At 40.8% G+C, this 22,979-nt stretch overlaps 2 protein-coding genes across 3 annotated transcripts; one reads left to right on the forward strand and one right to left on the reverse strand.

Annotated features, from left to right (window-relative positions):
- Positions 1-115: 115 nt before the first annotated feature.
- Positions 116-1,718, reverse strand: CUNH4orf46 (chromosome unknown C4orf46 homolog). Its single transcript, XM_062612073.1, has 2 exons — positions 1,558-1,718; positions 116-1,469 (listed from the first exon to the last, which is right to left on the reverse strand). The coding sequence occupies exons 1-2, from the start codon at positions 1,672-1,674 to the stop codon at positions 1,314-1,316; spliced, it is 273 nt and encodes a 90-aa protein (XP_062468057.1). The 5' UTR covers positions 1,675-1,718; the 3' UTR covers positions 116-1,313.
- Positions 1,719-2,054: 336 nt separating this feature from the next.
- On the forward strand, positions 2,055-22,714 carry ETFDH (electron transfer flavoprotein dehydrogenase). Of its 2 annotated transcripts, none has more exons than XM_062611352.1 (13): positions 2,055-2,103; positions 3,667-3,816; positions 4,606-4,835; positions 5,710-5,791; positions 6,059-6,177; positions 6,475-6,552; positions 9,736-9,882; positions 11,602-11,742; positions 13,669-13,812; positions 18,374-18,542; positions 20,066-20,248; positions 20,607-20,828; positions 22,122-22,714. In XM_062611352.1, the coding sequence occupies exons 1-13, from the start codon at positions 2,070-2,072 to the stop codon at positions 22,283-22,285; spliced, it is 1,863 nt and encodes a 620-aa protein (XP_062467336.1). In that variant the 5' UTR covers positions 2,055-2,069; the 3' UTR covers positions 22,286-22,714. The 2 variants fall into 2 exon arrangements, with proteins under 2 accessions (XP_062467336.1, XP_062467408.1); XM_062611424.1 differs by having other exon boundaries at positions 3,670-3,816.
- The last annotated feature ends 265 nt before the right edge of the window (positions 22,715-22,979 follow it).

Raw genomic sequence — 22,979 nt, forward strand, 5'->3', positions numbered from 1 at the left:
CCACGTGGATTGCCTTTCACTGGGGCAATTAGAACTCTTCTTAACAAAACTTGCACACTCTGAAGGACCAAGCCTTATCAATGTCTGTAACTGCTTCTGGTGAGATCTGGAAGGATATGTGTCCCCACCATCGCCTCTTTTTTTCACTCAACTTGATTATGGATATATTCAATGTCATATTTGTTTGTATAAGTAACATAACAATATTCATTTTTGATTTTTAGGAACATCTTTATTGCTTTGCTAAGAAAAATACAGTTTGTCTTTTAAAAAGTCATTCTACCAGTAAAAATAAGGCTGACTAGTAAGTCACAGTAAAGCCATGTTCTCCTGCAGCCTGCCATTGCATTTCAGCATTACTCTTTTCACAATGCTTTGGTAAAGGCACAGGAGTTTCAGTACAGGTATTCATTACAGATTAGCAATCTTGCAGACCAAAAGGTTCTGTTAACAGTAAACTCTAGACTAACTAGTAACTGCTTAAGGCAAAGATAAAAAAAATAGGACCAAACACTGAAAAACCTTTAACATGTTTCCCAGGCAATACATTTCACAAGTTCTTTTCCAACTGATGGAAGCTTTTACTTGCAGTTCAAAATAACCCATCCTATCAGCAAACAATGCTGTTAAACTTCCACCAGGCAGAGATACAAGATCCACCATAAGGCACTTTATTACAACAAAAGATATTGTAAAATTGTTTACAGCAATGAAACATCTGAAAATAGCTGTAGCTTTATAGAAACATACTGCAATACTGCTAAAAAATAGTAAGGTTCGGGATACAGGGCTTATCTAAAGCTTGTAAATGAGACACAGCTTGCCACATTATCCCATCCTCAACAAGAACAAAAAGTGTGCTTTTTCACTTCAGGGAGTGAAGGGAAAGTGAACTTCAGCGAGTTTCTCTGGAGTTGGCAGGGTTTATGCTGGTGACAACTCTTAAAAAGGAGGGCTCACAACAGCTCCTCGCAGGACACCACTTCCCCACCAGTAACGAGGTTTGAATGTACCACACATTAACTTCTTATCCAGCACATAAACGAGAGGAATTAAAAATGGGAAGTTAAAGTATTTCATATGTGAGAATGCTTGAACAGCAACGGAAGAGTCCAGAAGTCAAAAGTGATTCCCTAAATAAAGTTATTCTACTCGGTGACTTACACACAGCACCCATACGAGCCATCAAGTATTTCTGAGAGACCTCCGGGCTCACGGGGCGCTGAGGGAAAACGGAAATTCACGAGAACTCCCTTAAAGGCGCCGTTCAAGAGAAGGCGCGTCGCAGCCCGGGGAGCCGCGGCGGGGCAGGGTCAGCCGCTGGGCTTCAGGGACTCGTACCCCTCCCTCAGCAGGTCCCGCCACGTTCTGAGGAACCGGGCGTTCTCCGAGCACTTGGTGGCGAGCTCCTCCACCTGGGCCGACACGGCCGACGTCGCCTCCAGGACCTTCGCCAGCGAAAAGGCGGCCTGGAGGAACGGCACAGAGGTTGGCGCGGGCCGACACATGAAGGGACTCCGCCGCTCCCTCCCTCCCTCCCGCCGCGCCAGCACTCACGTCGCTGATCTGCATCTCCACGTCCGCCAGCAGCTCCCGTGTGTCACCTGCCAGCCGCTCCGGCGGCCGCAGCACCTCACTCCCGCCACAGATCTCCCCAGGCCCCGCCTCGGCCATGTCCCGCTCTGCTCCTGGACACCGCCCACCGCCCAGCCCATCCCGCGCCGCGCTCCGCCCCGCCTCCCTCCCAGGCTCGGCCGCTGGCTCCGCGGCGTCCGCTGTGGAGGAGCGCTGCGGATCCGCCGGGAGCGGTAGTCTTTCCTGCGGAGCGCCCCCAGCAGCAGTTGATCCCACCACCCCCTTCCTCCGAGCGCCTCCCGTTCAAACATGAGACGAGAATCAGTTCGTAGAGCCATTGCCCTGTGAGAGGCACTCTGGGAGCTGTAGTCCTGCCAGTGAGGGGGGTGGGACGGGACGGGGGCCCTCTTGCTAGTGGCCGAGTGCGCAGGCGCAGCCTCGCCGAGGGCGGTCGCGGGGTTCTGAGGACGCTGAGGGGTGCGGGTGTTGGCGCCATGGTGCTCTTCTGCTGCCCGTCCTCCAGCCGAGGTAACATGCCGGCTCGCCCCGGAGCGGCTCACTGTCCCGAGGGGACAGGGCTGGGGCTGCCGCCGCCCGGCGGGGAGGAGCGGGCCTGGCGAATGGCGCGGCGGGGAATGAGAGCAAAGGTCGTGGCTGGGGCGCGCCCGGGTGTCCGGGCGGCGGGGGCCGCGGGGCCGGGAGTGGCGGGGCTGGCGGGTGGCAGTCGGTGTCAGCGGAGGCACGGCCGTGTGCCCTCTGCCCCGGCGGTCTCTGACCGGTTGAAGGTACCGCTGAGCCAGAAGGCAGCGCTTACGGGAGCACCGGGTGGGCCAGGCAGGGGGCTGCTGTGCTTCTGCGGCGGGCGCATGAGGGTGGAATTATCTTTGTAGCCATACTAGAGGTTACCCTTTTTAAGCGAGAAAATAAAGCAGTTAAAGGCAGTCTTGCTGACTAAATAGACATTGTACTGACGGCAGTTAGTAAGAGCTGCGAGAGCGTAGAGTGCCTTCTTAGAGATTGTTTGCCTCGGCCAAAGGTTTCACCTTGCGTTTACCCAGTCCTTAAGCTCTCAGTACACTGGTAGCAACAGCTGAGTTCATTCACTGGAGAGAGCTGGCCCGTTCACGGTTTGGACCTGCCTTTGTAATTATCAGTTGTATTCCGGGTCGAATTTCACTTCTCTTACATGTGTGTGAAACAACTGACATTTTTAAACTATGCTATGTAATTCTTAGTACTGTCAGTTCTGTTCAGATACCTCAAAAATTAAGGTGTCATGTTCTATTATATCTGCATAGGTGCAGTTTATCGTGCTTACAAAATACATTGCTTATTCTCAGATCCTGATTGCAAGTAAAGAATGATTCAGAGTCATGAGGTAGTATGATAACAATTTTTATGTTATTGCTGGTTAAGTACAAAATTGCTGTTCTAAAACCGGCATAGATAATGCTTAGTGCCTTTGCATATACAGACCAGCATCCTTACAGTTGCTGTGCAGAGTTATAGTGGAAGATGTTTGTGCTTTTACTTTGTGGCTTTGCAGAAATACTCTATCCTCCTTCACTGGTGAAACTAGAGGAAAGGAATCCTTAAAGGAAGGAAAAATACCTGTCAGAGTGCATTAGTTCACAGACCTTTTAACTATAACTAGTTTTTCTACTGACCGTACTAGTTTTTGTGGAAAAAGAAAATGAGACGAGAATGTAACATGTAATAGCCCTGTGAACAGAGCCTTATTTTGATCATTTTAAACTTTAATTCGGTCCGTTTGCTTGAAAAGAAATTCTGACTTGTTCTCACAGCAATTACCATCTTTCAGCTGAGATCAAGGTTAACTATATCCCTTGTTCTGGCTTTAGCTAAAGCATACTTGGGTTTCAGCCTGAGATTTTCCTGTAGACCATGACACTCATAGACCACGCTCATTTTAGGTGAACTCTCTAGTGTCACTAGCCCAAACTCTGTGTCTCAACCTGTGTTGATATGTCAGAAGAGATGAACCTGGGGAGGGGCTGTCATGTTTGTTGTGTCTGAAAACTCAAGAAATGTGGAAAATTGCTGATTTTGTAAATTTGTTTTTTGTTTTAGCAGCATATCAGTGCTTTCGTGCTCTCAAGTTGATAAACAGAGATAGCCTTCCATCACTGCATATCTCAAGATGTGCATCTACTGCCTCTGTGCCTCGCATAACTACACATTATACAATTCATCCTCGGGACAAAGACAAACGATGGGAAGGTGAGCAAAAAAAGCTGCATTATTTAAAAGTTCCTTTGTTATTGCTGTTTTAAAGACACTGAAATATGTTGCTGTCCTTATCTTCTTACAGAAATTCTGTACTTTTAAATATAGTACTAATATTCCAAATTAATTTTATGGTGTGTGTCTTTAGTGCTATAAAATGGCATCAGAATAAACTTTCTCCTAGTTATGTAAGTAAAATATATAAGCAGCTTTTGCTTTAGTGACTTATCTCAAGATTTAATTCTATCAGGTATGTGCCTGCAGGATTTTCTCAGTTGTTCTTACAATGAGCATTTGTGAGAAAATAATATTAATACATGTCTCTGGACATTCCAGTCTCTACATTCAGCAATTTTAATGGCTTCAATTCCAGAAAAGAATGATTGATTAGCATAAAATTAAGTTGCGTGTTCTGGCAAAAGGTATTTTTTCTTTTATTTCTCCCTTACCAAGAGTTTCAGTTAGCATCTTTGATACAGCTGCCCAACTGGAATCTGAATTTAAACATACTAAGATGACACTTGTGGTGGATAGAGATTGAATACATGTTTTTATGGTATATAAAAAAAGGAGCTAATTTTACATTGGGTGCTGATGACCTTCTGTGCCTCTTCCAAGTACTGAATTGGGGATTCTGTTCAATATTTAGCTTCCTTTTATGCAAAGTAATACTTCTTGGATACCCAGCAGCAAGTGTAACAGCAGAGATTGAGAGAGAGGCTGGGGGAAATTGGATATTTGTTTATGTTATTATCTTTTCTTTTTTTTTTTTTTCTATTATAGGGGTAAACATGGAAAGATTTGCAGAGGAAGCTGATGTTGTCATTGTTGGAGGAGGCCCTGCGGGTCTCTCTGCAGCTATTCGACTCAAACAGTTAGCTGTGGAGCACAACAAAGAAATACGTGTTTGCCTGGTGGAAAAAGCTTCTCAGATTGGTGCACATACACTGTCCGGTGCCTGTGTTGAGCCAAGGGCCTTAGAAGAACTCTTTCCAGACTGGAAAGAGCGGGGGGTATGTATGAGCGTATCAGCCTTAAATTATTTTCTGTCTTCTGATGAACTGCATTGGTACTTTGGTATCATTGGTACTTCTTGCCATTAAAAAATACACTGATGTAACAAAACAAAAAAAAAAGCACCCTATCTTCTTTTTTAGTCTGTTACCTCTAGTTTGGCAATGCTAAAGTTTTATGTCTACACAGATATGCTGTGTCCTTTGCTCTTTCATGTAGCAGTTTTACTGCATATAGGCAGTATGTCTGGTGCATCCTGGGATGCACTACACTGCACTTGTGCAGAATCCAGCTCCTGAGCATAAGCAGCAAGATGTGCAATTCTTAGCTATGTCAGACTTCTTTCTGTGCAATAGTTCTTCATAGTCTTGGGAAATGGCACATAGTATACTTACTTTTGTACGGAGTTAGTGGTGTAACAGAGACCTAAGGTGCTTTTAAGAAGGGAGCTGCCGTCTCTGCCAGAACAGCCATCTGACTTGCAGCCAGCTCCCTGCTGTCACCTGAGAGCTGCAATACCAGGTGTCAGCTGGTTGTTTTGTCTCACTGGAATAATTACACAAGTTGTAACTGCTTTCTTTAGAAAGGTCTAGAATGTTGATGAAGTACAAGCCTGTGTACAAACTGTAGAAGTTATTTGCAAGGCCCTGGTCCATTTTTTTTGTGTGTGTGTCAATAGTTGTGTTGTTTCTTGTGTGATGACTGCCTCATAAAGCACTTCTTTCTTGTGATACCTTCCTACAGAACTGCTTTATTAAACCTTTATTAGACTGCCAGTTGGATTGTTTTGTTTGTTATTGTTGGATTGGATAGAAAAACATAACTTTTCTATTTTTTAGAAACACACTGTTTCTATTTTCTTTCTTAATGTAGGCTCCACTTAATACTCCTGTAACTGAAGACAAGTTTGGAATTTTAACAGAGAAATCTAGAATTCCGGTGCCAATTATTCCAGGTAAAGTTTAGTGAGGTGATAGAGAGTCATCTTTCTCTGTGTCTTTTTCAGCTCTTTCATTTACTCAAACAATTTTGATTCAGTGTAGTACAGCAAGTGTATGTAAAAGTAATAACTTAGTGATAGGGTTTATGTAGATGATGGTTATGGTAACACATAAGATTACTGTAAAGATAATAGTTGTAGAAGATATGACATTTGATGTATACAACTTGTGTCGTTTTGCTTATTGTTCTGTGGTTTATGTATGTATGTCTTTCTGCTTAGGACTTCCAATGGTTAATCATGGAAATTACATAGTACGCCTGGGCCACTTCGTGAGCTGGCTAGGTGAACAAGCAGAAGCATTGGGTGTTGAGATATATCCAGGCTATGCAGCAGCTGAGGTAATAATGACATCACTGCATATATGAAAAGTGGTTTTGGAACCCTCTTCCCTCTCAATTATTTGTACAGTCACAACATTCCTTTAAAAGACATATATTATGAAAATTGTGTTTCAGTGTCTAAATTCTGGCCCAGATCCAGCAAAGTGCAAGTGGATCACACAGTATGTTACATAGTCTTCAAGTTTGACCATTAAAGACATAGAGCTTAGAAGTTCTGTATTATAACTTTTTAGGAGTTGATTAAAATGACAGATCATTAAATATTTTTGTTTGTTTGTTTAAATATTTCCAAAGGTTCTTTTTCATGAAGATGGTAGCGTGAAAGGGATAGCAACTAATGACGTAGGCATTCAGAAGGATGGAGCACCTAAAGTAAGTAGCTATCTTCTCCATAACTAGCAGTCTGATTATAGAAATTGTGATATATCTGCTTCTACTGCCATCAGTTGGCTTGCTGCTGGCTAAAAAAAAGTGTAAAATTCAGTACCTGTCTTCCCTCTCTGTAGATAAAATTGAGCAAGTTGTGGCCTCAGAAACTTGTAAACTTCTGAGATTAGTAGAAAAAGCCTTCGCAGAAAGGAGGTTTGTTTGGGAGTGACTTGAAGGTGTGTTGGCATATGTTAAATCAGGAAACAATTCCAGGGACTCGTAGAAGAAAGGCATGAAGATGAAATAGAAAGCTGTTGTCTAGCTGGTAACTAGCAATGTGTAAGAGAGTGTACTTCTGTCTGATTATCTTTAATATTCACAACTGCAGTCCCATTTGTTGACAGGCTGTCTGCCTCACTGGGGCAAAGTACACACTGAGTCTTTACACCTTTTTGCTGGTCGTTCCTGTTTCTGTGTCTAGAAGGTGACACCCTGCCCTAAGTGACAGACTTTGATTTTTAGTGGAATCTAGAACCTGCAGTGTGTCTCTTCCTTATGCAATGTATAGGAGAATTTGGCACCACAGCTACCCATAACAGCTTTCTCACAGAACTGTTTGGCTACAGAAATTATGGGTACAAGCTTTTTCTTAAGAATTACTTTCTTTTATGAGCTTTCTTATTAGTTATGTAGTTTCAGAGAGGTATTTACTTTCATATGAAAGCATGGGCTATTTTCCGTCTTTAAGGCACGAAATGAGAATAAAAGACTTGTTTTGAGAGCATATAGACAGTGGAGGAGGGAGGAGGAAGTAGTGGCAGGGGAAAATAGTACTTTTTTCCAGTGTGATGTTGGCTGTCTCCTGTAGAGGACAGACGTGCTCTTACTTTCAGGTGTACATTTTCTCCAGTAGGAGGCGCGGGTAATGTGTTTAGCTTGCTGCTGTGATGCGGATTTAATGGGAATTTGGTTTAGGAAGGAATTATTATTTTAGTATTTATTTTAAAGCATTCTCAAAACCTAGAATTTTTTCCGTTTATTCTGGAAGTTTGTGTGTCGGGGTTTAAGCCCAGGCCTCAACTCAGAACCACACATCCACTTGCTCAGCAGGGATGGGGAGAATTGAAAGAATGTGAACCCCACAGGTTGAGATAAGAACAGTGCAATAACTAAAGTATAATACAGAACTACTACTAATAATAATGGTGAGGGAAATAACAAGGGGAGAGAATATAAAACTAAAAAGGAAAAAAAACCCAAACAACAGCAGTGATGCACAATACAATTGCTCCCCACCCACTGACTGATACCCACCCCGACCCGAGCAGCGAACTGGGCCTTCCATGTAACTCCCCCCCCGTTTATATAGTGGGCATGATGTGCTGTGGTATGGAATATCCCTTTGGCTAGTTTGGGTCAGGTGTCCTGTCTGTGCTTCCTTCTGGCCTCTTGTGCCCCACCTCACTGGCAGAGCATGTGAGACTGAAAAGTCTGTGATCAGGGTAAGCATTACTTGGCAGCAGCTAAAACATCTGTATGTTATCAGCATTGTTCCCAGACTAAAGCAGAAATACAGCACTGCACCAGCTACTAGGAAGGAGGAAAAAATGGCTATTACAGCTGAAACTGGGACAATGTGTTTCTTAACTTCTTTAACGTACATAATTACTGTGCCACCACTGCAGTTTTTTGAGTATTCAAGTATTTCAGCTGTCAGTTAGGTCAGCTGGTACTAACTCCAGTGTATAAAGGTTCAGGTAAATAGACAGAGTTTGTATAACCTTCAAGGCAAGAATATCTTTAGTGTGTTTATGCAGTGCCTAATCAGATAAACTAGGGTTAATGAACAGAATTTCACCTTGTAGTCAGCACCAATCAAACAAAAATGCCAGTGGTAAGACTGTGTAGTAAAAAGTCGCACAGTGATTCTTGTCTAGATTCTGGAGAAGGATGTTATCCTTAGTCACATTGCTGAAACATTTCAAATTAATGAATTTCTGATACTTACAGTGTGGAATTGTAGTTAATTCATTTATATAGATTTACTTCAGATTGGACATTATATGTTTTTAATATTTAAGATCAGGTAGTAAGTCCCTGTAGTTCTCTTAATATTTTGTAAGATAATTCATGTAAAGGTTGACAATCAGAAATTCAAACAATATACCAAAAAATTTGGCAAAATATTGTAACTCCTGTTTAAAGGTAATTCCTGCATAGAGGGAGCCTTTTCATTTGCTAGCCTTTTTCAGAGGTTTCCAACCAGTAAGTCACAAGCAGATTGCACCTGAGAAACAATTCAAAATAACAGCAGTAAGTTTCTCCTGGGCCAATTGCTTACGTTGAGATGGTTTTATTAGGTGCTGCTGGATATCTTAATCCAAACCTGTTTTCATTATCTTTTTCAACATTAAACTTTCTGACTGAAATCAAGCTTTTTTTTCTTTTTAAAAAAATTTGTTTCCCCCCCCTCCTGCAGGTTTATATATATTTAAAATCTTGTCTTTTTACGTTGCAAATATAATCTATTAATATTCTCATCCAGTGCTTACATATGCATGTGACATGCTCATACACAAGTATGGTGGTTCCCCTTTCCTTACTCTCAATCTCAGTGTTGGAACTTTTAATGAGATGATTTTTTTTATAGTGATACTTCATGTTAGTTTAATGATACTGTAAGTTTTAACATGTAAGATTGATGTAATATTATAGTAACATTATTCTAAGGTAGTGAGTTCTTTTGAGGGCAGAGGCGATGCAGGTTTTTCAGATCTGGTGTTTAACCGCTGTGGGGGGACACAGTGTTTTACTGTAATAAGCAAATGAGCAAAAATTTAAAGTGTGAAGTTCGGGGTTAAGAGTCTATGTTCTGTCAGGGTTTTTTTGCATCATATAAATGATCAGGTTTGGTATAAATATCCTCTGATCTAGAAGAGATTGTCTCAGTAACAAATAGCGATCCACTGTAGTGCTTGTTTTATTGGAATTACACAGCAAGATTTGCCTGGGAAGCATCACAGTTATTAGGTGAAAACATCTGGACTAGAGCCATAACTTGCAATGGCTGTAAGTTCTGGACAGTGCCACAAAGTAGTGTAAAATCACTTTATTGCCTTCTAGTTTCTCTCTGTGAATTTGGTGTGGCACAGATCTAACTGCTGATGAAACGTTCTCCTTTTGCAGGCTACCTTTGAAAGAGGCTTGGAACTCCATGGTAGAGTCACAGTCTTCGCTGAAGGTTGTCATGGACATCTAGCCAAACAGGTGTACAAAAAGTACAATCTAAGGGAGAATTGCCAACCCCAGAGCTATGGTATTGGACTGAAAGAGGTATTGCCTGCATAACTGTAACAATTAAGGAAAATACTGTGAAACTATAAAGTAGTTTGTGTTTGCTTTCAAGTTGATCTCTGTAAGAAATGAGAACGATAGATTTTGAGTTACGCTTTCAGACTTCAGAATCTTTGCTATTCTGAAGGTCATCTGAGAAGATATTCCCTGAATATTGTGACTGTTTTGTTTTAGTTGCTTTTTATCTTATATCTGTGTTATACCTAAAGGTACCTGTGAATCCACTCTGCTAATGTCTTAATTTGATTTCAGATTATGTTAATTTGTGAAATCCGTTTTCAGTACTAAATGAGAGGGATTCATGCTGCCCAATTTATGGGGCTTTAGTGCCTGAGAAGGGGAGGAAAGGCTTTCTGTGGATTTTCATTAGAGAGTGGAGCTATTCCAGATGATGAATCATGGTCTCTGGAACACCTTCTAGATGAGGTTTTTTTTTTTTTTTTACCCTCTAAATGCCCTTCAGTGGGCTTATAAAATTTGGGTTAGGGATCCCGTTTCCTTGTTAAAATATTTTATTCTCAGGAAATATCAGTCATGAAAAAGAGCTATGTTATTTAGAATATGGTCAGTTTGACTATAATATATTCTTTATTACTCTAAGACTGTGCTTCTAGTAGCAGACTGTTTGTTAAATAATTAGTTTACACTTCTGTAGAGAATAACACATAGTTACTATTTCTAACACCTAAGTTGTCATTAAAGCATGGGGTTTGCTGTAGAGTTCCTTTTCTTCCAGATGAGACTGCTTTAGCAAATAGTACAGTCCAATAAGAATGGTTCTGTAAATGAAATAGCTGGTGCTGGTGAGCTGATATCCGCGCTATGCATATATCAAGTTTATTTTTACTTAAGACTGGCTCTGATATAGTCCCATGGACTGAGTCCCTTTTGTGACTGGAATGCTTTAGATGGGCTTCTGGAGCCTGTCTTACAGTTTACTTTCATGTGACAGGAATCCAGTTCATGCCTTCCTGTACAGTGGCTGCTTTATGGTGTGAACCAAAGCACAGTAAGTAGGAGGAATCAAGAGTCCTGCTCAAAAGTACACTTCTTGATCTAACCGGAAACATTAATTTAGATGTACCTTCCATGCCCTTCTGTCATTAGACTACACCTGGCTTTGTGGTGAAGAGATATTTTGTGAAATGAGCAGAAAATTGACTCACTAGTGGAAACATGAAGGTGCTTCTGTGAGTTCACCAAGGGTCAGATCACCACTGGAGATGTGTAGGAGAGAGCAGAGAGAGGACAACCTGTTTGACTGTAGATATTTAGGTCAACTCGAGCATATTGTTAAGCCTTGACCTTGTGAGGAAATTGCAGTGATTCATATGAAAAAATAATGTATTTAAAGAAAAAAAAAATCCATATTAAGTGTTGCCTTCCTTAGCAGAAGTATCTATTGAAGTCGCTAATATAAAGCATAAAATGACAATTTTGGGTATAGTACTGGAGCCTCAGTCACATTTTCTGATGTGCAACATTTCTAGAAAGAGAAGCATTGTATTAGGAAATTCTTCAATGGTAACCCAAAAAAAAGTGTACTTATTACCTGGTATTTTGCTGCATGAATTTATGCATTGGTCATAGCAGTAAATTAATTTTCTTCTATATGTAATTGCATATCTTTTATATATATAATATATTATTGAAAGGCCATTACTTTGCAATGTAAAGTAATTTTTTATCCTCTTTCAGTTGTGGACTATTGATGAAAGGAAATGGAAACCAGGAAGAGTGGAACATACTGTAGGCTGGCCTTTAGACAGACATACATATGGAGGATCCTTTCTTTATCACTTAAAGGAGAGTGAACCTTTAGTTGCTCTTGGATTTGTGGTAAGTGAAACTGGTTTTTGCATGCTTGCTTGTTGTTGTTTGGTTTCTCTGTTTTTAATATGAAGATGAAAACACACGAATAGCAACAGACTAAATTTGGCACTTTCTCAATTTTACATGCACTTATGTCCATATTAGGGAAGGTTAATTTGTCATATGAACGTATCTTAAATCAAGAGTCTTTCATTAAGAACAAAATGGAAAACTTAGAAATAATTTTTTTTGTAAACAAAGTTTTGGTAAACCCAAACCCAAATCATCAATCAAAATTGCTCACAAGAGTTTTGCAAGTTAGATGTCTAAATCATGCACACTTTGTACAATTCCATTTTGTCATGTGTCAGTCTTGGGTGTAGCTGCGCTTTGAGAGAAGCATGTAAAGTGAAACTACTCTGCAGTTCCGCAAGCAGCATTCCTTCTATTCCCAAGTTCTTCAGTATGTTCTTGCCATTCATATCGCCGCTGTTTGCCTCCCCCTGTTTAGCAGTTGTCTCTGAGTTGAACAGGCAGCTGCTTCTTACTCTTCTTTATCAGAATTGAGATCACTGTAGACAGTCTTGTGTCATTCTGTCAGCCAGTGATGCAAAGAGCAATGGTAGGAAATGTTTTTCTAGCACCTACAGTCCTAAATGAAGCACGCACTTATTATTATGTGCATGTGCTTCGCATGCAGATGTTACATTAGTCAGGCACACGATCTGGGCTTTTACCAGCATAAGATTTAGGTCATGTTTTGGCCTTCTAGATTTCAGAAGGGTCCCAGAATGTGTGTGAAAACTGTATTTTTGTCTAATGGTTTTGTAAGAAATATTGAAACAAACTTGTTAGCTTTTCTCAGACATGCATACTTGTTCTGTTCAGATTTCTAGTCTTGGAATTAATGAGTAGAGACAGTAGGCATTTAAATTCTGTTTGCTTTTAGAAGGATAGAGAGCTTTGGTTCTTAGAGAATGGTAATCATTAATGTTCATATTATCTCCAGTTCACATAGGAGAAAATCAACTTCTGTGTGAACATACAAGCACAGTTTATCTTTGAATTTTACACCTATGTCAGTCTGAACTGATTCTTCTAGCAGAATTATTTTGCAAATCGTTCATTAACTTTTATCTAGCAAGGAAATAAATGCAAGCAGTGCTCTAAAAGCAGTCAGCTGCCAGAGAAATCAACTGTTTCTTGCTGACTCATGATATGTTTTGTTACTTGCCTCAAATAAAGGTTACAGGAACCAAAAAGCTCAAAAGAGAAAACTTGGCAGCATAAGAGCCCTTTTAAGAGTATATTAAAGATCGGAAATGCAGAGTATATCTTGGGGCAAATTCTCACATACGTAAGATAGGAATCTGGGCATCCAGCCAGTTGGGAAAAGACTTTTTCCTTCATTTTCTGCTTCCATCACTGATCCCCTGTGCTTTATTAAAATGGCTTACCTAATTGGAAGTGATAATTGACTCTGCTAAATGATGTGAAGAACTGGTTAAATATGTGAGCACAAGGACATAACTATATAGAAAGCATTGTTCACCTCTCCTTCCAGCTTTTCTAAGGCAAAGAGATTTTCAAAGACAAATTTAAAACTAGTTTTCTCCCTTATCCTGCCCATTAAACCATGCTTAATATAATTTCACTGTTTTATTTCAGTGACAGATGGAAGATGTTTACAATGCAATTAAATATTTTCCATGCTTCAAATTTCAGTAGGGCAAAGAACAGGCTTGTAGCAGCAAATTGTCAGATATACTTCTGCTGCCCTATTAACAGAATGTATTTTTGGCAGTAGTTTCTCTAAGTAGAAGGATCCTGAGGTTGGTTTAGTATGAAATAGATTTAAAGAGTTGATATAATATGCAATTGTTTTCTTTTCAAACTTCTGTTGAAATTTTGTACTTTGTTTTCATTAACGTTGCACACTTTTCTTTTTTTAAGGTTGGTTTAGATTATCAAAATCCCTATTTGAATCCATTTAGGGAGTTTCAGAGGTGGAAGCACCATCCTACTGTACAGCCTACCTTGGAGGGTGGAACAAGGATTGCCTATGGTGCCAGAGCGCTAAATGAAGGTGGTTTGCAGGTAACATTTTCATGACTTTTTTTTTTTTTTCCTTTTACTTTGAATTCCCTATAGCTGTGATTTTAGTGCAGTAGATTTGGGCTGTATGGGAAACACCTGAGCTATAGTAAAGTTGAATAAAGCCAAGAGTTTTTCCAGACAGAAAAGCCTTTTTATCTTACTGGATACCGGCTGCTGAGATTTGCTAGGTTTAGGCTCTGTCATACTAAAAACCTTCTGACATAATCACTCTGTTTCTAAATTAAATACAGATTCATAGAATTGTTTAGGCTGGAAAAGACCCTTAAAATTATCCAGTCCAACTGTTAACCCACCACTGGCAAGTCCACCAGTGAACCATCTCATTAAGTGCCACATCTACATGTCCTAAATGCCTCCAGGGGTGGTGATTCCACTCCCTGGGAAACCTGTTCCAATGCTTGACAGCCCTTGCAGTGAATAAATGTTTCGTAAAATCCAGTCTAAACCTCCCCTGGTGCAACTTGAGGCCATTTCCTCTTGTCATATTATTTGTTACTTGGGAGAAGAGACCACCCACCCCCTGTCTCCATCCTCCTTTCAGGTGGGTGAAGAGAGCAGTAATGTTCCCCCTCTGAGCCTCCTTTTCTCCAGACTAAACAAGCCCAGTTCTGTGTACTCACCAAGCCTTAAGTTCAGTTGAAAGGGCTGGAACAATTTGCAGAAGAAATAGTTTTGCTTTTATATTTAATAGCTAAAGTCCTTCCAACCTTCTCATGTGGGCATCATGGAACACAGGACATGGCTGCATGTCCTGGACTCCTAGATCTATTTGTAGACATGCCTTTTGGTTTGGAATTTAAAACTAGCCTGAGTATTTGTAATTCGCAGCCTGTGTCTGGGGCCATTCCACTCTACTCTCTGATTACATTGTTCTTCCTTTTTGAATGTCTTCTTTGGTATAAATGTGACTTCATGCAGTTCTTGCAATATAAGTGGAATTTCAGCAGCAGTGTAACACTTGTCTCAGACTTTTGGGGTTAAGCTTTGTTACTAGTGTGCATGCCTGGAACTGAGTCATATGGGTTTGTGAAGCAACTTCCTGATTAAGTGGGATCATTTAATCAACCTGCAGGTTGGTTACTTGGTCCATTATGAAGTGGAAATATGTCATATTACGTTGTAACACGGCTGTGTTACTAGCTTATTTCATAGACCACTGTCTGACCATTATTAACACAGATAAGAAACAAAATACCAATAATCTAGAGTTATGTGTAAGCTGAGCTTCTCCTTCCACCCTGTGCACTGATTTCTGTATCACAGATAATCATTATTGAATTTCTTCCTTTCATGAAGTAGTAGTCAGATTGTGACTTCAGTTGCATACTTCTTATACTACTCAAAACATACAGCTGAAAAAACATGGTAGTTTTTAAGTCACTTACAGACATTGTGATGTCACACACATTAGGATGACAGCTCTTGTGCACCTCTGCCTAATCTTTGGACTTATTTGCTGGACTTAAAACAGCATGTACCTTACTTTAACTGTTCCTACTATAAAAGCATGGGGGGGTTGTTCAGCTTTTGTTTTTAGTTTTACTTATTTATTTGCTGTAGATAAAATTGTCTAGTTAATGATGAAGTCATACTTTTAATGGCCTTTTTTTAATACAAGCTTTCAGTAAAGAATAAAAAAAGCTTTATTGGTGAATCACTTAAGAAGATTTTAAATTAGCTCTTCTTTTGCATGTGTTGCTTTGACTGTAGCTGTCTGACTCATTTGCATCACTAGAGTCCAGGAATATTTTCTTACGTAAGTTGTTGAGTAGCTCCAGTTTTCATTTTGGTGGCAGTGTTGCATCAAATAGAATCACAGAATGGTTTGGGTTGGAAAGGACCTTAAGAACATCTTGTTCCAACCCCTGCCATGGGCAGGAACACCTTCCAATAGACCAGGTTGTTCAAAACCCTGTCCAACATGGCCTTGAACACTGCCAGGGATGGAACATTTACAGCTTCTTTGGGCAACCTGTTCCAGTGCCTCACCACCCTCACAGTAAAGGACTTCTTTATATCTAACCTGAACTTCCCCTGTTTAAGTCAGTTACCCCTTGTCCTATTGCTACAGTCCCTGATGAAGAGTCCTTCTCCAGCATCCTTGTAGGCCCCCTTTCAGATACTGGAAGGCTGCTGTGAGGTCTCCACGCAGCCTTCTCCAGGCTGAACAGCACCAACTTTCTCAGCCTGTCTTCATATGGGAGGTGCTCCAGCCCCCTGATCATCCTTGTGGCCCTCCTCTGGACTTGCTCCAACAGCTCCATATCCTTCTTATGTTGAGGACACCAGAACTGCACACAATACTCCAAATGAGGTCTCACGAGAGCAGAGGGGCAGGATCACCTCCTTCGACCTGCTGGTCACGCTGCTTTTAATGCAGCCCAGGATACGGTTGGTTTCTGGGCTGCGAGTGCACACTAAAGCTGGCTCATGTTCATTTTCTCATCAACCAACACCCCCAAGTCCTTCTCTGCAGGGCTGCTCTGAATCTCTTCTTTGCCCAACCTGTAGCTGTGCCTGGTACTGCTCCGACGCAAGTGTAGGACCTTGCACTTGTTACAGTTAAACTTCATAAGGTTGGCATCAGTCCACCTCACAAGCGTGTCAGGGTCCCTCTGGATGACATTCCTTCCTTGCAGCGTATCAACCGAACCACACAGCTTGGTGTCATCGGCAAACTTGAAGGCGCATTCAAACCCACTGTCCATGTCACTGACAAAGATGTTGAACAGGTGTATATAGGTGTATAAAATTACCATCAATCTCAGCTGGTTTTGTCTGCCACAGGTAACCTTATGACCATGTTTAGTCTTTAACATACAGCGAAGCTAAGTTGGTGGGAGAGAGGGAGAGTGCAAGCTCTGGGATAGTTAGCTGATTTTGTAGCTGATTTTTTGGGATATGGGGAAAGGAGGAAGAGGGTTTAATAGGCTACATCTACATAGCTTTTATTTCTTCTGTTTATTAAAATTGCAAAATCAAGCACTTAAGAAATTCCCATGCAACCTCTGTTTTGTCTCCATTATATCAAAAAACTTTGAAAATATTTCAGAGTTTTGTAGAAAACAATGAAGTGTTGCTGTTATTGAGCAATGTGTATTAACAGTATCAGAGGGAAAAAAAACCTTCTTATTGGTGACCTATGCAAGTGTCAAACATTAGACTCGCTTGAAAGATTTTCAACCCTGAGCTGAGCTGAGGGGAGCAAAATAGGGGGTTCCTGGTCCACTGGCAGAGGGGATGTTGCTGCGCAGAGCAGGCATCTTCCCTTCCTCTGTCCTCCAAACCAGCATTGTTTTATCTCTTTGCTGCCAAGAGGGTGGTGACTTCTCATGGTTGAAAGGATTAAGTTGTATTTTCAGCCTTAATTACCTTTGCTACAAACCAAACCACTAAGACTCTGATTAAACAAATTGCCAAAAACGCATAGGAAATGCTGTGTACAACTTTATTTAGTGACTACTATACAAATATTCGAAAGTAACCAGGCCTGGATGAATAGTAAACAGATGACAATTGAACAAGCAGAAGAAACAAAATGTTTGTTTCAGACTGTCTTGAATTCCAAGGGGTACTTTATTATTTGGTCATTTTTCATTGATTACTTGTTTGGGGTCAAACTATTTAGGCTATTAAAAATGGATTATTTCAGCACCTTTAATAAAAGCAGGATGCTAGATTCACAAGTGCTGCTGAGTACTGAAGACTTTCAGAGGAAGGCCATGTTCACAACTTCAGCAATTTGAGACCTGGGATATGATCACAGCTTTCTGCTCTAAGTTCTACAATTGGTGTGTGTCTTGAAGCTGTTCCCTGTCTAAAATCTTAATCTCATTGGATGAGGGTGAGGATAACTGTCTTGATAGTCGAGGTATTCCTTAGCTAATACAGGTATGTATCATAGTATATTAATACTATAGACCTGATGTTTGCAAATCATCTGTCTTAGATTTGTGAGTTGACTGTAGTCAATGACATTGTTTCTTACAGAACAGGGGGTAAGGCAGTGATTTTGTACTAAATACCTATTTGTTGGCTGCTGAGCAACTTCTAAAGTAAGTGGGGAGGAGGGGAACAACAAGGAGACCACACTGCAGTTACATGGGAAAGATGTATGGTAAAAAGCACTGGGTGGTAAGCTGTGAGAGGAGAGGCATGCAACTTACTCTGTTGGGAACACAATTATCTCTTTAAAAAAGAACTTATTTAAACTTGAAGGAGGAAAATGGTATTGGTGGGTGAAATTACCACAGTCTTGTTGCAGATAAAGCAACTAGAGAGAAGATATGAAGAAAATGTTGTCATTTTTTTATATTCAGCCCCAGTGCAATGTCTGTGTTCTTACTTGCTTACCATGCCAAAATTTCTTGGTAAGTGAAGTAACTCTGGTGTATTTTTAGAAAGCACACATGCAACTTTAAAAATGTGAAGGACACTCAAGCCTCATGCCAGTTTCATTTCCAGAAGGTTATTTTCACTGTAAAAACCAAGAACAAATGAAGAAAACACTTTATTTTTTTTTTTTTTGCTTCCTCTTCAGTCAATACCCAAACTCACCTTCCCAGGTGGAGTATTAATTGGTTGCAGTCCTGGACTCATGAATGTTCCTAAGATCAAAGGGACACATACCGCAATGAAGAGCGGCATGTTGGCTTCTGAAGCCATCTTTAGCCAATTAATCAATGAAAATCTCCAGTCAAAGACAAAAGGTAAGATTGTTGTACCTCAATTTGCAATTACCCTGTGTTCAATTACAGTCACCACCAACTTAGCAGTAACTAAATGTGTCTGAATAAAATAGTTGGGAATGCAAATCATAAAACGAGCGTGCTGGTTTGAAAAGACATCTATTGTTTATTTACTATATATACTGTTGAATGATTTAAGAAAGAAATTAAGTTATGTTTAGTTATTCTTAAGTATTGATCAAGTTTGCTCTTCACTCTTAGTTGCAAGGATACTTTTTTCCTTCAATCCTCTTTTTGTCTTTAATTTTGTAGTATTCCAAGTGTGAGACTGTATTTCTTTTTATGTGTAATACAGGCACATTGAAGTAATGACCTGATCCTGACCACATTGTAGCCATTTATTTAAGCCTTGGTTGTTCCCTTAAATCTGCTAACAAAGGCTGTACAGCAAGAGAACCCAGTTAGAATTTCAGTCGTTCTGGACATGGATGCTGTAGCCTGGTGCCTCATGATTATTATTTGTAATGGTGAATTCAATCCTAGTCAGCTGTTGTTCATCTAGAACGTGCAATACAGTATAACAGGTTAAAGTGCTTAGAATCCCTCTGAAGTGATAAATGCTCTTACTGGGTAGTGTGCTGCTTGTGTTTGGTTATGGACAGGTTTTATATGCTGTCTCCAGTTTGGTCATGCAGTAGAATATTAGAGCCCACCTTCTCTGTGCACGGATAATGAACTTTCTTCAGAGCCTTACATGCAACAAAAAATGTGGACTGAAGCATGTTTTCATGTACAGGCAAGGCTATAAATTTACTGCTTAGAACAACGGTAATGAAGAATGGTGAAGAGGAAGCTCTCAGAATATTTTCATTTGAAAAAAACATGTTTTTTTTTTCTAAGATAATTACTTGGCTTTAACTACACTGCAGTAGGTGTGTCATGTGTCACGTGCAGTGTCTAGTATGTGTAAAGAATACAGTCAAGGAGTTTAAATCAAGTGTGTGGTCAAATATATCTCATTAACTTGCTGGTTACAAAGGGAGAAAAAAATGTTTACTAGCACTGGCATCATCTATTGGGCTGTAGTCATAGTTACCGAAATCAGAATGTTTGTGGTTGTATAAGTTGTAAAGAAAAAGCTTTTGAACTTGACAATTTTAAAACTACCAACCTGTCTCATCCTAGGTAAACTCTCCTGGTCAATTCTTGGATTCTATGAGAGAACAGCTGTTCTCCCGTAAAGGTGTCAATGTAGCCACCTGGCCAGTTATATTTTACTGAGGTCTGAGGCAATTTAATGCTGCTCATGGGTCATTTCATAGAGGCCACAAAGGAGCAGTATATACCTGCTGATAACTGCCAGCAGAACAGATCTTTCCAAGAGGCTGAAATACGTTGTCTAGTATATACCTAGCTTCCTATTCTGAAATTCTCATTTTGCTGCCTTCGTTGCTAACAGTTTTTATATAGCCATTTTTTTTTTTTTTACTTCAAGGATAGTCTTTATGTGCTGTAGGTACCTAACCAGTAATGTACTGCCTTAGGACTTCATGTGCAAGAATATGAAGAGAACCTGAAAAAGTCCTGGGTCTGGAAAGAACTGTATGCAGTTAGAAACATCCGACCATCCTGCCATAGCGTACTTGGTGTGTATGGAGGAATGATTTACACCGGTATATTTTACTGGCTGCTGCGAGGAATGGAACCGTGGACATTAAAACATCCAGGTAATTTCATTCTCTCCTGAAAGAAGGTACTAAATTTTTATGTCAGTCTTTTGTGGTCTCAGTTGAAGCTGGAGCACATCTGGTCAAGTGGTGAATGTAGAAAAGAAATGGGACGTAAGTCGTTGAAGCAGACTTTGTCATAATGTAAATGAAGACATCAGAACACTGTTCTACTTAGCAGAGTTTGTCTCAGAGGTTACCTTGTATGAAATACTTCATTGTGATGACAAGGGAAGTTAAAATAGCTTCATTACATTAAGTTACTTTAGTTAAAATAGTTTAATTGAATTAATGTTCTTGAGTAACTGCAAATTACAGTTATTCTATATGGAAACTTATTTATTTAAAATATATTTAGGACCAGATTTTGCTCAGCTCAAGCCAGCCAAAGAGTGCACGCCTATTGAATATCCAAAGCCTGATGGAAAAATCAGTTTTGATCTCCTGTCGTCTGTGGCTTTAAGTGGTACAAACCATGAACATGACCAGCCTGCTCATTTAACCCTCAAAGATGACAGCATCCCTGTGAGTAGGAATCTGGCTGTATTTGATGGACCAGAACAAAGATTTTGTCCAGCAGGTGGGTAACAGAAATGTGTCTGAGCTGGTTTGGAAGGTGAAAGACTGAGCACTTCAGTGTGCACCTGGCCTACCTACTTACTTCATGCATTCCATCCAAATCCTCCTCCTAGAAAAGGGTTCAAGTGCAGGTCTTAATACGTTATGTGAACAGTACTATCATAGAATCGTTAGGGTTGGAAAGGACCTTAAGATCATCTAGTTCCAACCCCCTGCCATGGGCAGGGACACCTTATGCTAAATCATATCACCCAAGGCCTCGTCCAACCTGGCCTTGAACACTGCCAGGGATGGAGCATTCACAACCTCCCTGGGCAACCTATTCCAGTGCCTCACCACCCTAACAGGAAAGAAATTCCTTCTTATATCCAATCTAAACTTCCCCTGTTTAAGTTTTAACCCATTACCCCTTGTCCTGTTACTACAGTCTCTAATGAAGAGTCCCTCTCCAGCATCCCTATAGGCCCCCTTCAGATACTGGAAGGCTGCTATGAAGTCTCCACGCAGGCTTCTCTTCTCCAGGCTGAACAGCTCCAACTTTCTCAGCCTATCTTCATACAGGAGGTGCTCCAGTCCCCTGATCATCCTTATGGCCCTCCTCTGGACTTGTTCCAACAGTTCCATGTCCTTTTTATGTTGAGGACACCAGAACTGCACACAATACTCCAGGTGAGGTCTCACAAGAGCAGAGTAGAGGGGCAGGATCACCTCCTTTGACCTGCTGGTCACACTCCTTTTAATACAGCCCAGGATACAGTTGGCTTTCTGGGCTGCAAGTGCACACTGCCTGCTCATGTTCATTTTCCCATTGACCAACACCCCCAAGTCCTTCTCTGCAGGGCTGCTCTGAATCTCTTTTCTGCCCAACCTATAGCTGTGCCTGGGATTGCTCCGACCCAGGTGCAGGACCTTGCACTTGTCATGGTTAAACCTCATGAGGTTGGCATCAGCCCACCTCACAAGTGTGTCAAGGTCCCTCTGGATGACATTCCTTCCCTGCAGCGTATCAACCGGACCACACAGCTTGGTGTCATCGGCAAACTTGCTGAGGGCGCACTCAATCCCACTGTCCATGTCAGCGATGAAGATGTTAAACGAGACCGGTCCCAACACTGATCCCTGAGGGACACCACTCGTTACATCATTTTCATGATGAAATAATTAGCAAAGATGGAAGAAGGCAGTTGAATCACACTAGTAATACACTTCCCTCTTTGCACTTACTGGTTGGTAGAGCATACGTGCAGGGGGAAAACTGTTCAGTGAAGTGACAGCTCTCTCTTGCTCTTCCCAGGAGTTTATGAATATGTTCCCCTGGAAACAGGAGAAGGATCAAGACTGCAAATAAATGCTCAGAACTGTGTCCACTGCAAAACCTGTGATATTAAGGACCCAAGTCAGAACATTAACTGGGTAGTGCCTGAAGGTGGAGGAGGACCAGCTTATAATGGAATGTAAACTGACAGGAAGTCTATTCAATGACTTCTGATCACCAACAGATAAGTTTGGGAGTATTTTATGCTGCAGTGTAATTAAAAGTACAGCGCTGACTTGAATGTGTAACAGTTTGAGACTAATGCGCTGTTCTGAATTCTAGATATGACCGTTGCATTAAATGGAAAGTTGGTGCCTTCTGGTCAAACCCTTAGCCTTATTTAAATAGGACTTCTTTACAGGAGTTGTGTGGCAGGCAGAAGAAAGTTCTTCTCAGGACTGATGCAGGAACTTTGGATCTTGGATTTATTGCTGAAGTTCAGTGATTAACAGGAGCTATATCCAGAACGATGGGTATGGTGGAAGAATTTAGTACCTACCACTGAAAAAAAGTATTCTCTATCTGAAGTGATTTACTATATGTAATCCTACCTTGCAGTACGGGGTGGGGGGGGGGAGGAAAAAACTGTGACAGCTTTCTACACTGATGTAAAGTGTTACACATTTTACATCAAATTTACAGTTGCGATTTTGTTTTCCCCTGATGGTAATATGGAGCCCATCTGCAATACAACCTGTAAAAAACAAGTGTAATACTTGCACCTTCATTGTATGTAGCATTTTTATTCCTTAAAATACATCAGGCCCACTCTAATAAAAATTCTAACAGAAATCGCCTAAATTGTCTTGGTGTGAAACTATGCTTCTTAGGAAGCAC

Source organism: Pezoporus occidentalis, unplaced genomic scaffold, assembly GCF_034315485.1.
Source record: "Pezoporus occidentalis ecotype Australia unplaced genomic scaffold, CSIRO_AGI_Poc_V1 ctg1, whole genome shotgun sequence".
Taxonomy (NCBI): Eukaryota; Metazoa; Chordata; class Aves; order Psittaciformes; family Psittacidae; genus Pezoporus; species Pezoporus occidentalis.

Bases quoted from the DNA above. Each gene is read 5' to 3' on its own strand.
- CUNH4orf46 (XM_062612073.1), bottom strand. From the start codon at position 1,674: ATGGCCGAGGCGGGGCCTGGGGAGATCTGTGGCGGGAGTGAGGTGCTG. The intron at 1,470-1,557 runs GTGAGTGCTGGC...CCGTTCCTCCAG, and splicing joins TGGAGATGCAGATCAGCGAC to GCCGCCTTTTCGCTGGCGAA.
- ETFDH (XM_062611352.1), top strand. From the start codon at position 2,070: ATGGTGCTCTTCTGCTGCCCGTCCTCCAGCCGAG. The intron at 2,104-3,666 runs GTAACATGCCGG...TTTTTGTTTTAG, and splicing joins CTGCCCGTCCTCCAGCCGAG to CAGCATATCAGTGCTTTCGT. The intron at 20,249-20,606 runs GTAATTTCATTC...AAATATATTTAG, and splicing joins GTGGACATTAAAACATCCAG to GACCAGATTTTGCTCAGCTC.